Here is a 14,942-nt window from a genome sequence, read left to right as displayed (position 1 = left end):
AGGAATAGTTGAAATGAGAGGTTAAGAGGGTTGAAATAAGAGAGAAGTAAAGTAGAGGAGGAGAGGGAGATAGAGAGGGATCCGGAAGGAAAAGAGAGAAGAAGAGAGGAGAAAGAGAGGGGAGGTACTAGGCACGAATTTGAGAGGGGAAAGAGATTTGGAAAAGGCTTGACTAATTTTTACTTCAGCCAATACCCCCATTTATACCTTTTCCTATGTATTATTTGGGAAACTCCTCAATCAATTAGGGCTCCCTAATTACATAATTTAAGGGGAGATCCTCAGAGATTGAGATATTATATAAATCTAAGAGAGATTCTAGGAATTTAAAAGATTACATCAATAAAAGGAAAAATTCTTTTTTATTCTAATAAGATTCCATCTTCTTCAAGAGAGGCAAGTTTGACTCTAGCTTTGACTAGCCCCTTGAGAGGTAAATTTATTTTTTACCCTTGAGCTCCTATTTTCTAGGATGTGGCACCACTTTATAATTTTTGGGTGGTGCCACTTTCTATTTCTTTTTTCTTTTTTTTGTTTCTTCTTTTTTCCCTCTTCTTCTCTTCTTCTTCATTGGGGATACTTTTGGGTCTCTATCATAAAGCTAGAGCCCTTATCTTGTATCTTAGTTACTTGGAATAGAATCTCAATGGACAATGAATCCTTGATCAATCCAAGGACTTGAACATCTGTCAACAACCACTTCTTATGTAGTATATCTAATAATCCTCTCCTTCCATCATTAGTTTCTTCTTCAATCCTAAGAAACATAGAAGGTGCTAAATTTTGGTCATTCAATATGGTCAAGGGTATCCTATCCTCTCATGCATGGAAGTTCCAAACTAAATCCTACCAAATAATATAATTGAAAGTATTTAATTTAATGAGAATTATTTCACGAATCTCATTGTTCATTATGAATAGCTCAAATAGCTGGAAAAACAAATGAAATAAGCACAAAAATAGGAATTACAAAAAATAATCACACTTGGTCAAGTTGACTCAACCTTGCCTCACATCAATTCAAGCTATCAAAGGCAACTTAACTTCAGAGTCGACATGACTTGGGCTCTTGAAACAAGTTTCACATAAACAGAAAAGAAAAAAATTAATTATATCTTAAATTTTGGTGATTAAATTGTTCTCTCTTATTTTCTTTTCTTTTCTTTTCTTTCTAAATTCCATGTTTTTTTTAGAGAAAGCACATTAACTAAGGGAGAAAATAAAATTTTCTCATATTTTATTTTTACTGAAAATTTATACTGCCAAATAAAAAAATGATTTTCTCTCCTTTTTTTATTATTTTCTATTATTTTCTGTTATTTCCAAACATGCCTTTTAAGGAGGATGCGAGCATCACTCTAAAGAAGAGGGGTTAGAGGCAATTTGCTCTATATAATTGCAAACCGACCGTCCTCGGGCCAATAGCGGTTAGAAGCGGGTAGGTACGGTTGGGGTTTTAGTGCGGGCGTTATTTTTTCTATTGGAAACAGTAGAAGACCAGAGGAAGTACGAAGCCGGGGAACGGGAATGAAGAACGAAGAAGCGGCTGAATCCGTCGACGCCGCTCTAGTTGCAGTGACCGGTGGCAGCAGCAGTCGTGGTGGGACTGGCTCCGAGGATCGAGTTAAGGGGCCCTGGTCTCCAGAAGAAGACGCGATTCTGAGTCGACTAGTGAGCAAGTTTGGGGCGAGGAACTGGAGCCTAATCGCTCGCGGAATCTCGGGACGATCTGGGAAGTCTTGCCGCCTGCGTTGGTGTAATCAGCTCGACCCTTGTGTCAAACGCAAGCCCTTCACCGGTATATTTTGCCTCTTCCCCAAAATCTGTCGACTTTTCATGTCTTGGTCTTTCAATACTCTGGTATTGTTCCCGTCCTACACTTTTTTTTCTTACTTTTAATGGTTTTTCCATTGCTGGGTTAGGGCTCTCATTCTTCATATTTGGTTGTGTAAGTGTTTTTTGGTAGTTGGGTTTTTGTTTGTCGTGGAAAAATAATAGAGAAATTTTGTATGCTTTTTGTTTGAAATGTGTCAAACTTATCGCACCCCATGTTACTTCATTTTAGCTAATTCAATTTTTCAGCGTTCGGATTCTTTACCTCCTTTTCTACTCGGACATTTTGTACTTCAGCTGTTATGACTTGCAAAAGGTATGGTATGATTTAAATTAGACCGCACAATTCTGCGAGTTCCTTTTCGACATTCTTGAAACAACAGAAGTTTGATTTTAATAAATCTTCATTGTTTCATCTTGACTGCAAGTGTAATAAGAGCTTTCTCAATATTGCATGCCCCTTTTGAGTAGTACTTCTTATGGAAATAATTGGGCATGACTGATAAGATTACAGATTGGTGTTGGGTCCCAAGTATTGTAGATCTTAGGTTTAGGGTGCAGTGACTTTGTGTTGCTATTTCTCTTCAGGGTGACTGTCTTACCGAGATGTCTACTGTGTAGGGTGAGGTGTCTTACACATTGGGCGAGAGACATTTTGGATTTTCATGGGGAAAGACGATATAAGAAACATTATGGGGGTGTCATAGCTGAGATGAAATGCGTCTTGGAAAACCCACATGCTGACCCCTGATTTCTCCTTGCGACCACGGGGGAGAATTTGAACTCCGGCCTGTTAATATGAAGTGCTATTCTTGAACCTTAGAATATGCTTCATTATCCCTTTTTTGTTTTTCTCAAATTTTTGTGGAGATCCATTAGACTTGAACCTGTACTTAGCATTCAGATACCCTATATATGGCCATTGACGCAAAGGCTGAGTCTACTGATTCACTACCTATCTTCTATTTCCACTCAGTAAAAAGGCTGAACAGAGTGAGACAATGCCAAAGAAGCTGATCAATACTTGATAAAGATCTCTTTCAATCAGAGATGAGCTTCTTCAGTAAGGACAAGCATCCAGTCTTACTTGATTGAATATATGGGCGCATTTGGGAGAAAAAGAGTCTGATTTTGAATTTTGTGGTATTAACCGAGGCAGAGAAAAAAATTCATGCAGTTAGATCTTTAACATTTTGCCATCTATTTTATTATTCGACTCTACTGATGTGTTGGGTATAGGAGATCTAGTAGACTCTTGCTGCTGTGTACTCGGTTCTTGTCAGCTGCCCTTCATGTTTGCTAGTGCTGATTGTGTAATGGTCATTTTGAACTGTGGTAGCTAATGACATTTAGAAAAGATGATAGGGATCTATGTGGAGCCACATTATTATCTATAGAGTTTAAAAGTTTGAGTTTGGCTATTTCAAAAACAAACAGCATGCTATGGACTTCCTATACTTGTAAACCTTAAGTATATAGTGTTAAAGAAAGTGTGATATTTTGCAATCAGAGAAAATTGAGAGAAATGTGGCCAAGCATAACTGAAGAACTCTATAGACATTTTCATCAAAGAAGTGCATCATGGTAGGTTTACTGATTGCATGGATTTTGCACAAAAGTCGTTGTAGTAAAGTTGGTAAATGACACTAACAATGTGCTGCTAATAGTTTTCCAATGCTGTTGATAGCTGCAATTTCTTTTTGTTGTGTAATGTTTACCAATTTAATAACAAGAAGCCACTATTAATTTGATTAGGTTTTTGTTAAGGAATAGTCCCATATAAATTAGTGAGTACAAAAGATCTTGAGTTTATTAGTTGGTAAAAAGGTTTCCTAAGTTGACTAGTCATTTTGGGATGGGCCTTAGATCCAACTTTACATGGTATCAGAGCAAGTACTCATATGTGGGCCTACACCTAAAAACTATCTACTTGTAGAGCTACAGAAGAGGGCCTACACCTAAAACTATCCACTTGTAGAGCCACAAAAGAGGGTCTACATGTAAGGGGGAGTGTTAAGGAATAGTCCCACATAGATTAGTGAGTACAAAAGATCTTGTGTTTATTAGTTGGCAAAGAGGTTTCTTAAGTTGACTAGTCATTTTGGGATGGGCTTTGGACCCAACTTTACAGTTTTAACATTTGATAAATGTAAGTGAGACACTCCCATATTTTCATCTAGTTATTCGAAACAAGATAATTAGCACTGTTGCTGGGTTAACTGGTGACCAGTGTTCTTGGTTCCAATTCACAGGGAACATATTGCATTTGGGAGTCATATGAGTGTTGTTACCATTGAAAATGAATTCCTCCCCCCTTGAATCTCCTGAATCTCTCTTTTACAGCTTCTTCTACATAGGCTCCTCAACTTCTGATTTGAGGAAGAAAACTTTCCAAGCTCAAACAGATTGGAAGAACTAATCACTTTTTAAAATAAAATAATATCTATCTACTTGCCATTTTTGTTTCTGTGAGAATGCTGCAGGACTGTTGGGATTTAGGAACCTTCACATGCTCCTTCGATGCCTTGAGCATTTTGCTTTAATTAAAAGATTGTCCACCAATTTGAATGGTCCCTCCTATTGACAACCAAAATTCCATTGCAACCAGGGAAAAAGGTAGATCACATCTCAGCCAAATCCCAATCCCTCCTATAATGAATGAGAAAAACATTTTTGTATCAGGCTAGGCACGGCATCTCCTTTCAACATTTTTCTGTTGGAGATTACACCATGATGTCTTAGCTGATGTTTTGAATTGCTATAATGGAGCATCATTTCTTTCTCTTTTTAGTTTTCTCTCCTTTTGGAGTGTTTTTTACGAATTTTTCTCCATAACTTAATCTGTTTTCTATCATTTCACAGGAATAAAAATAAAAAATAAAAAATGAATAAAAAGAAAAGAAAAAGAACTGATACACGTTTTGAGTTATACTTGTCTCACCCAATTTCTTTTATATGGAAGGAATGCTTTATATTCTAGAAAGGTTAAGTTTGTTAGTGTTTCTTATTCTAAGCTTTCTGTTACTTGAGATATTCTGATGTCTGTTTCTACTGCCAGAGCCATATAGTACCAATCTGGTCATATCTTTCTTTTCAATCGGACATTTGAATCCATGTCTTTGCAACTAAGGATAGCTACTATCTGGAGAGTCAGTATCCAGAGTATGGATTGTAGAAATCGCCTGCTTAATATGTAGCTTGAATAGATATTTCACTGGTTGTTTGAAATTTGCTTGACTCTGCTCTTTGACCACCGAGGATCCAACATAGAAGTCAGAAGAGTCTGAGTTGTTTCAGTTACCAATATAAGAAGAGCAGGGTGTCTGTTTGAGGAAAGTGGAAGATGAAAAAAGACTCTTTCAATGGTATTAAGATTGAACTTTCTCACACTCTAGATTTTCTTCGTTAATATATATGTTGTTGGTTTTTATTCTTACTGCTTTTTTATTTGTTTTATTTTTTGATAGACCGATGGTACAAGCGTGAAAATGGCTGGTCTATGTTTATTGCATACTTCTATATGTGTATGACCTAGCATGTTTCCCTTTTGGATTGAAATTGTTTCTCCAAGAAAATATCCCGACTGCTAATGAACATAAGCAACTTCACACAAAAAAGTGGTTATGGATGTTTATACTAGAAAACGAGTTGTTAAAAAAAAGGTTAGGGTGATTATGGTGCACATATTGTCTGCTTTTTATTTTGTCATTGTTAGAAAACAGTATGAGGGGTAGTTTAGTCTTTTTGCATTGTCTGTATTTTCTAATGAGGATGCTATCTTGCTCAGTATATCTAAATGTGTCTATGGTTTATGTAATTTGGGGGGGTGTATAATGAGTTATAAGTTTTTAGGTGTATGGAGGGTAGTTATGTCTTTGTACTCATTTTCACTTAAGTTAATAAGAGAATTAGGGGTCGAGCTTGATCCCGAATGAGAGCTTCTCCATTGCTCTCTTTTCAGAAACTCCTTTCTCCCTCTCCTTTTTTCTATCTTCTCTCAATCCTCTTCAATTTATCATTTCACATTGTATCAGAGCGATAATTCTGACTACAAGCTAGTGAAATTTCTTCTCTATTTCCATTGAAGACAGCAAAGGATTTCAAGGTTTGATCTCGACTGGTTGACAAAGATTTTATTTTTTGTGTTCTTTCTCTGTCATAACCCTAAGGTTGATGACTTCTACTGCCTTTGGAGCAGTTTGATGCTTGATTAGGGCCCCAAGTGGGACATCTGACTTGGGATTACCCCATCCGTTTGGTGACATCTGACCCTAATGCTGACATCAGCCTATTTTATGTGTTTTTTGGTAGCATTAAAGTGGAATTGATAGTTCTTTGTGAATGTTCTGCATTATTAAGTGCATATATGTGTGATATCTCAAACCCTAATTTTTTGAAAAGTGGGGGCCCACATAGTCTATGCAGGTGTTTTGTTTATGTGAAGTTGTAATTGCTTTGTTCTACCATTCCTTGTACTTATGACTGATTATGGTGAAATAATCATCCCCTCCCCTCCTCTAGTGCCCTTGACTGATAATTGGGAAGTGGAAAGAAGCCAAGTTATGACCTAGCTACTCAATAGCATTAATTCCAAGTTAAGGAATCAAATTATGAATTGTGAGACTACAAAAAAGATGTGCATGTCTCTAGAAGCACTGTATGCATAGGGGAGTAATTTGTCACTGAGTTTATGAATTGTATGCAAAATTATGTAACCTTAAGTGAGGTTAAAGATCAGTTATAGATTACTATAATGAGTTACTAGGATTTTTGTAAGAGATGAGTATTTTTCACCCTTTTACTACTGATGAAAGGGAATTGCGGAAATAACAGGGACAACTACATGTGGTTAAATTTTTGTATGGTTTGGGACTAGAATTTGATGCAGTCATGACACAATTACTTGCCTCTGATGATGTCTCATCACTATCTATGGGATTTAACAAAATCATGCGTGTTGAAACCGCCATTACATTCAAGGGGAGTAAAGAGGCTAAAAGTGTTGATGCATCTGCCCTTAACACTCTTAGTTATTCAGATTCTGTCAAAGGTCATGGTGGAAATCGTAGGGGCAAAGGTAGAGATGATCCTGGTCGAGGGCAAGGCCGAGGTTATAGTAAACTTGACAAAAAAATATTCATTGTGGCCGCACAAACCACTTCTATGATAATTGTTGGAGTAAGTTTGGTAAGCCTACTTGGGCAAATTCCTTGGTTCATGAAAACAATGAGACCTCCACTGGATCCATAGTAGGTAGTGTGCTAGGTGTACCCAATGAGTTACAATAGCTTGCCCAACCTATGGCACAATTGACTGTTGCACCCTCCTCAACATTTGTAGCTTTGCCTTCACTCCCTATTGCTACGCTTGCTAGTTCAGGTATGTGAGCATTACATGTGCATCCTGCATACATCGGTTCCTAACTCAAGAGCTACCACTCATATTGTCAAGTAGACCTTCTTTATTTACTGACTTAAAGGAGTTTTTTGTTATTAAACATGTCACCTTAGTTGATGGGTCAGTGTCACCCTACCTGATGGGTAAACTAGTCCCATCTTCGTTCATGTTACCTCAATCTATGTTATTCGTCCCCAAATTTTCACTTAATCTGTAGTCAGTTAGTCAGCTTACTAAATTTATGAATTGTTCAGTAACTTTCTAACCACCTCATCGTGTCTTTTAGGATCTCATGATAAGGAGGATGATTGGTTGCATGCATGAGAGAGGTGGACTATATCATTTGGAATGTCATCCTCAGCCTCCTTCTTATGCTCTTCATGTTGAAATCTCGCCCTTTTAGTGATGCCTATGGTTAAGACATCCCTCTCTAGCAAAGTTGGTTCAGCTATTTCCTGATATTCTTTCTAGTTTATCATTTCAGTGTGACTCATGTCAACTGGGCAAGCATCACCAGACTATGTTCCCCTTAAGCCAATCAAGGAGTAGTAATTTGTTTGAAATTGTTAATTGTTCACTCAAATTCTATGGGGACCTTGTCTCGTGTCCAATGTCTTTAGTTACAAGTATTTTGCTTCTTTTATCGATGGTTTCAGTTATAGTACCTAGGTATATCTCCTTTTGGAGAAATTTGAAGTATTTAATGTATTTCAAAACTTTTATAATGAAATAAAAAACCCAATTTGATGCATCTTTTCGTGATCTTTGTACAAATAATGGATTGGAATTTATGAATAAAAATTTAATCATTTCTGCTAGAGTCATGGCATCATCTATCAGTCCTCATGTTTGTTTACTCCACAACAAAATGGGGTAGCTAAACATAAGAGTCGTTATCTCTTGGAAGTAGTATGTACAATGCTTCTTTATGTGAATATTCCAAATTGTAGTGGGGAGATACAGTATTCACTGCTTGTTTTCCCGTCAACAACATGCCCTCTTCTGTTGTTGGGGTTAAATTCCCATCCAGGTGTTGATGTCATCTATTAATTTATTTCCTTTATCTCGTCGTATTTTTGTATGTGTATGCTTTGCACATGTATTTGGTTCCCCCACTGATACGTTGTCTCCTCAGGCAATCAAATGTGTATTTTTGGGGTATTCTCATACAATGAAGGGATACAAATAGTACCCCCCCCCCCCCCCCCCCCCCCCCCCCCCCCACATTAAGAAGACATTTGTATCTGTTGGTGTGACATTTTTTTAAGATGTCCCTTTCTTTTCTTTAGCTACTATGGATGTTACCCCACCTTTCATAGATCTAGGCATTGTTGCTCCAGCTCCTGTAGATGATGTTCCTAATCCCTCACTGGCTGTTTCGACAAATAAACCATTATAGGTATATCAAAGAAGACATGTCACTCAACATCGAGCTCTCTCTCTCTCTCTCTCTCTCTCTCTCTCTCTCTCTCTCTCTCTCTCTCTCTCTCTTTCTCTCTCTCTCTCTCTCTCTCTCTCACCGGCTCCAAAATCCTCTTCTCTTATTGATCCTAAGGTAAATCATTTGAATCTTCCCATTTCTCTTCGAAATTCTCTTCGAAAAGATATATGTAAGTCTACCAAATATTCATTGTCCAGTTATGTGTCCTTTGATTTCTTGTGTAACCAGTACAAAAATTTGATTTATTATTGTCTTCCTACAACATTCTTTCTTTTGTGCAGGATGCTCTCTTATCCCCTTATTGGAAGCAAGCTATGGATATTGAAATGAAGGCTTTACGTGACAGCGGTACATGAGCACATATGAGCTTTATGTGATGTGCCCCCTAGTACTAGTATTGTTGAATTTCACTGGGTGTACAGTGTGCAATACAGAGCATATAGTTCCATTGAGAGATATAAGGCTGAGTTGATTGCGAAGGGATACACTCAGATTTATGGCATTGATTTATTTGAGACCGTCTCACTAGTAGCCAGACTAACTTTAGTATGTATTTTGGTGTTTGTTGTTGTGAACTAGTGTTGGTCATTGTTTCAATTGGATATAAAAAAATGCTTTCTTGTATGGTGACTTAGAATAAGAGGTCTATATGGAGCAACCTCCTAGGTATGTTGCTCAGGGGGCAACTAGAAAGGTGTGTAGACTCTAGAAGGCGATATACGGTCTTAAACAGTGCCTTAGGGCATGGTTTGAGAAGTTCAGCCAGGTTGTTATGTCTTTTAGGTTCTCTCAAAGCCATTGTGATCACTCCTTCTGTTCATGAAGTGGCCATCTAGTATTATAGTCTTGATGGTGTATGTAGATAATATTGTTTTATCAAGAAGTATATTAAAGGGCATTAAGGAGATCAAGGCACATATTGCTAAAAAATTCTAGACCAATGATCTGGGTTCCTTGAAGTATTTTCTTAGAATTGAGGTGGCTAGAGGCAAGTCAAGACTTGTATTGGCACAGAGGAAATATGTCAAGGATATGTTACAGGATTATGGTCTATTAGATGCAACACCAATGGAAACTCCTATGGAAGTTGGTCATGACCTTCATGATGAAACATAGTGATGAGCTCAAGGATAAAATAGTGAATTGCAAACTAGTGGGGAAACTGATTTATGCCTCAGTTACTCGTCCTAATATATCTTTCTCTGTTAGTGTGGTCAGTCAATTCAATGGATGAATACAAGGTACATTTAGAAGCCACATAGAGAATATTGAGATATTTGAAGGGGTCACCTAGAAAGGGGTTGTTCTTTAAACCTCATGACCACTTGAAGTTAGAAGTTTTCTCAGATGTAGATTATGTTGGATCTACAATTGATAGAAAATCTACCACTAGCTATGCTGTGTTCTTAGAAGGAAACTTGATTAGTTGGAAGAGCAAGAAAAGAAATGTTGTGGCTTGATCTAGCGCAAAAGCTAAGTATAGAGCTATGGCTCATACTATGAATGAGTTGATGTGGGTAAGATCGGTTGTTTAGGAATTGAATCTGCAGAATGATGAACCCTTGATCATGTATTGTGATAATCAGGCCATTATATTCATTGTAGGAAATTCAGTATTTCATGAAAGAACAAAACATATAGAAGTCGATTGTCAGTTTATTCAAGATTCAATAATGAAAAAGGAAATTGTTACCCCTTATGTTCTGTCTAGTGATCAAATCGATGATATGTTTACTAAGGCTTTGGGTAAATGTGAATTTGGGGTTGTCTGTTGCAAGCTGAGGCTTATGGATATGTATGCTCCAGCTTGAGGGGAGGAGTGTTAGAAAACAGTGTGAGGGGTAGTTACATGGTCTGTATTTTCTAGTGAGGACATTATCTTGCTCAGCATATCTAGATAGGCCTATGGGTAAATTTTTATGTAATTTGGAGTTGTGTATTAGAAGTTATAAGCTTTTAGGTATACACAAGGTATTTATATCTTTGTACCCATTTTCACTTCAAGTTAATAAGAGAATTTGGGGTCAATCCTGGACAAGAGCCTCCTCTTTTCAGCAACTCCTTTCTCCTTCTCCTTTCCTCTATCGTCTCTCAATCATCTTCAATTTATCATTTCACAGTCATTCTTTTTCAGTGCTTTGAAGTGCAATTTAGGTCAGTTGGTCGCTGGATTCAGAGAATACCAATCTTTTTGCATGTGTTTAGCATAGGATCCTGATTTTGGTTGGTTGCATCAGTGGTTAAATTTTTGGCTCTTGATCATTCACATCTTTTCTATGATTATCATGTTAAGATGCATCTCCTCTTCAGTTGCAGTGCCCCATTTTTCGATTGAGGAATGACACTGACTCAATGGCAAAGTACCTTCCTGTTGAGTATTAACTCCATCGGGGATGTAAAGCACACTGCTAGGTGTAGTGTTCTTTCGTCAAGATAACAAAGGCATTGTCATCCTTAATCTTCTTTTAGAAATTATGTATAAAACAAAATCTAACACATAAGAAACTTTGTGCAGATGAAGAGGACAGGATTATAGTTGCTGCCCATGCAATCCATGGGAACAAATGGGCATCCATTGCAAGACTCCTGCAAGGGCGAACAGACAATGCCATAAAGAATCACTGGAATTCTACCCTTAGACGCAGGTGCGTGGAGCTTGACAAATCAAAAGTGGTCCCTAGTGATATCTTGGAAGATGTTAGTCCGGACAAGACTAAAGCATCTTCAGAAGAAACTCTTTCTTATGGTGATGCCAATTCTTTCAAGTCCTTGGAAGGAAAAGATGTTGCCAGCCCACTTGAAAACTTGTCTGACCATTCTGAGGACAAGGCTCAGACCCAAAACGATTATTTTAAGAATGAAGTGAGAGAATCACAGAATCTCTTTAGACCTGTGGCGAGAATAAGTGCGTTCAACCCATATAATCCTACAGATGGTCCAACATTCAGTTCAGCACTGTCACAACCAGTCCTGGTACCTCTACTACTACATGGGTCTCCAGTGCAACCTTCTAAACCAAATGCTGGGATCTGCAAGTTGCTTGATAATGCCTATAATGACCCTCAAGTTCCATCTCGTTGTGGGCATGGTTGTTGTGGTAACCAAGTCAGGAGCCAATCTCAAAGTTCTTTGCTGGGCCCTGAATTTGTTGATTTTATGGAGCCACCACCAATTGCAAGTCATGAATTAGCCTCTATAGCGGCAGACTTGAGTAATATTGCTTGGCTCAAGAGTGGCTTGGAGAGTATGGGAACCAAGATATTGGATAATTCAGCTGATCCAATGTTGTCAGGGGGCGCGATGACAGACGTTATGGGGACCCAGATGTCACAACAGCCTTTCACATTATCGACTACGTTAGAAGGCTTAAGTTGAGAGGCTTTGTTAGTGATTACAAATGGAATGTTATTAACAAATGCATTGGACCTGGGAGAAGTGTTATCTGTGGCATAAACTATACTTGTTTTAGATCCATGAGTAGGAACATAGAGAGGTAGAATCCATTGTTCATATGTGGAAGATTTGATAACCCCCAGTTTTGGGGCCGGCTTAGTATCCTATACTGAGAGAGTTTTTGTGTTGCCCAAACTAAATGGCTTGTGTGAGACAAGTACTTGGAGCTTTTCTAAGAGAAACGTTATCAGCTGATAAATCGGACATCTGCAATTTCAAGTAGTCCTGAGGATTTTCCTCTTAGACGTCATTATCCAACAGTGCATCTCCTATGTGGAATGAGATAATTCACACTCATGAAGGTGGGGTTGCATTTATCTATTAAAGGGTTGCCGTGGAGTGTGTATTGACTTCATCATCTATTTCTCTGGATGGGAACAACACAACATGGAAATGAAAAGTTGCATTAAATATGTAGTAAACTTGTTGAAGTCTAAATTTTGCAAGCACCAGTAGCTTCCTTATTATCGTGCAGTCTTGTTCATCTGTTATAGCTACTCTATTTTACAGGCATGAGGATCACTACAGGTACATAATGGTCCCAAATCTCAGCCTTATTGGAAAAGGTTGGCCTTCCCTTTCGTTGTTGTTGTGGTTCCAGCCACAGCTTGTGCTCTGTAGCTCCAACATTTGTTCTACACGAACTGGAAGATGCTCTCAGAAAGAAACAAAAGGAAAGATATAGCATTCATCTAAACAAAAAGCTACAAAAAAAAAAAAAAAAATCAAATAGAGGCTCCGTTTATGACCGTGATTAACGTCTTTAAGAGGAACCTTGCTTTTCTTCATGTTATCAGGTGCCAAAATACCCAGTTGACAATATTAACTATAATTCACGAGAAGAGCTTGATGTAAATTATACGTTGTGCAGAATCAAATGAGCAAACAGATTCTTTCCACGTCTGGTGTGTCACAGCGAGTAGGCAACAAGGGACGTTAGAGTGACATCATTTCCGGAGGAATCAGATAAGGGAGAAGTTATTTTAATATCTCAGAAGAAAGTGTTCAGTTTGGTTATTCTTTACTCTGAACCAGCTAGTTTTGTCAGCTACCTGCCGACGGATAAATGATTCGTTACTTCCTGCCCTTTCCCTCTGCTCCTCAACCACGACAAGGTTCCTCCGAATTGCTCATGTAATGCTTGGTCACAGTTGTTCTTTCAAAGATCCAGCGGCACCTAATAACAGTGGCAAGTAATCCTAATCCTCATCAACCACTACATTTATTGCCTGGAACCTCCAAGCGTAGTTGTTCGCCAAGTTCTAATCCTGATTCCGATTTTGACAAAAGGGCAATGATGGAAGATGATGCCATTCATAACAATCGAGGTTTGATCGCTGACGTGCCTCTTGTGTTTTTTCCGAACTTACGATTGTCCATGATGTGAGAAGTGAGAAGATGCTTTTGGGGTCGCAGTGCACGCTTAAATTTCATCATTTTTCAAGCTTGTGTAGTGGAAGCAATCAAGTTTACTGTTCGCGTCCAGAAAATTCCTTCTTATTTAATTTTTTAATTTAGTTATGTAATTTAAATTGATTATTTTTTATTTTCCATCCTATGAATTTATTATTAATATTAATTTTTATTGGAAACTAAAGATAATATTTTTTTAATAAATTTAATGAAATAATTAGCATTCTTAAAAATAATAGTAGCCGTCAATTCCTCTACTCTGCTGGGCCCACAGTGTAGGTCTTCAGACCCACGTGTTCTACAGTTGGAATCTTCAAGTCATGGACAAGTGGCTTAATCAGCCGTCCGATAGATCCGAATCACGAAATACCTCTGCCAAATGTATGGCCTCGGTCCCCTCCAAAGTACGAATCCCATCAATCACGCCGTGAATGAAAGTGACTTTCTTCCGCATTTTCCGACGAGTTTACTTTCTCTAATTCTTTATTTATTTATTTATTTATTTATTTATTTATTTATTTATTATTGGGTGATAGAATAAAGAATCCTCTTTAAACTTTATGATGTTACAGCGGAATAAATAAATTTACTTACCTGACCTGGCCCACCAAATTCTATTCCTTGGACCCACCGGCCTTTATATGGGCCCACATAAAGTGAATTGCAGATCTAAACTACGTCCTCTTATCTTACCAAGGAAAATTGGATTAACAAGATTTACAGAGTAAGAAAGGAGAATCTACCAACTGTTGCCTGGCAAAAGAAAATCAAGGGAACAGGATTTGTGATTTTCGGCTTTTTCTTCACCATTAACAAGAAAAGAAATTGTTCATTCTTTTTTTTTTCTGGTTTTAATGGCGGTAAAGAGAACTGTTGACAACTTCCGAGGGGAAGACGAACAGCATATTGCAAGTGAACATAATTACAAATTATCTCTTCTGGTCACCGTTACCTAAACAAGAACCTCCGTTTTCAATTAAACATGACATGTCGAGAAAAACGTTGCAAGCGTAGCTTAGCTGTCCACCCATCCGTCAATGAAGTAGGAAAACCAGGATACCCAGAAACTGAAACACTGTGTTTTGTCGTTTCTTTGGTTTTTGTCATGGGCGTTTCGTTTCAGTTACTGTTGAGTGATCATATCTCTAGTGGTTCGGGTTTCAGGGCTGTGGAAGGTCAATTGGACGTCTAAATGTTTAATGGGTTTGATCGTAGCAAAGTAATTCGAATAGTGAATTTGGTGAAATTTCTAAATGTTTAATCCGAAAATGTTCTGAATTAAGAAATACAGAGAAAAACTCATTACTTGTCTTTTCCCGAGTAATCTGTATCAGCCGCCAGAGGTACTCGCTGCTTTGGCCTTATAATAGAACAGATCATGTCTACAAGTCCTCTGTTCTTCGGA

At 37.9% G+C, this 14,942-nt stretch overlaps 1 protein-coding gene across 1 annotated transcript; it reads left to right on the top strand.

Annotated features, from left to right (window-relative positions):
• The first annotated feature begins 1,408 nt into the window (after positions 1–1,408).
• On the top strand, positions 1,409–12,742 carry LOC137942380 (transcription factor MYB1-like). The gene is made up of 2 exons (XM_068788006.1): positions 1,409–1,798; positions 11,187–12,742. The coding sequence occupies exons 1-2, from the start codon at positions 1,528–1,530 to the stop codon at positions 12,044–12,046; spliced, it is 1,131 nt and encodes a 376-aa protein (XP_068644107.1). The 5' UTR covers positions 1,409–1,527; the 3' UTR covers positions 12,047–12,742.
• The last annotated feature ends 2,200 nt before the right edge of the window (positions 12,743–14,942 follow it).

The sequence above is a fragment of the Aristolochia californica genome, unplaced genomic scaffold (genome assembly GCF_029961685.1).
Source record: "Aristolochia californica isolate CCGP_79_NKW_82.1479 unplaced genomic scaffold, dmAriCali1.0.hap1 SCAF_10, whole genome shotgun sequence".
NCBI lineage: Eukaryota > Viridiplantae > Streptophyta > Magnoliopsida > Piperales > Aristolochiaceae > Aristolochia > Aristolochia californica.
This window is presented reverse-complemented; position numbering and strand designations above follow the sequence as displayed.

Excerpts from the sequence above, each read along its gene's own strand:
- LOC137942380 (XM_068788006.1), top strand. The coding sequence starts at position 1,528 with ATGAAGAACGAAGAAGCGGCTGAATCCGTCGACGCCGCTCTAGTTGCA. Across the intron at positions 1,799-11,186 it reads CAAACGCAAGCCCTTCACCG|ATGAAGAGGACAGGATTATA; the intron begins GTATATTTTGCC and ends AACTTTGTGCAG.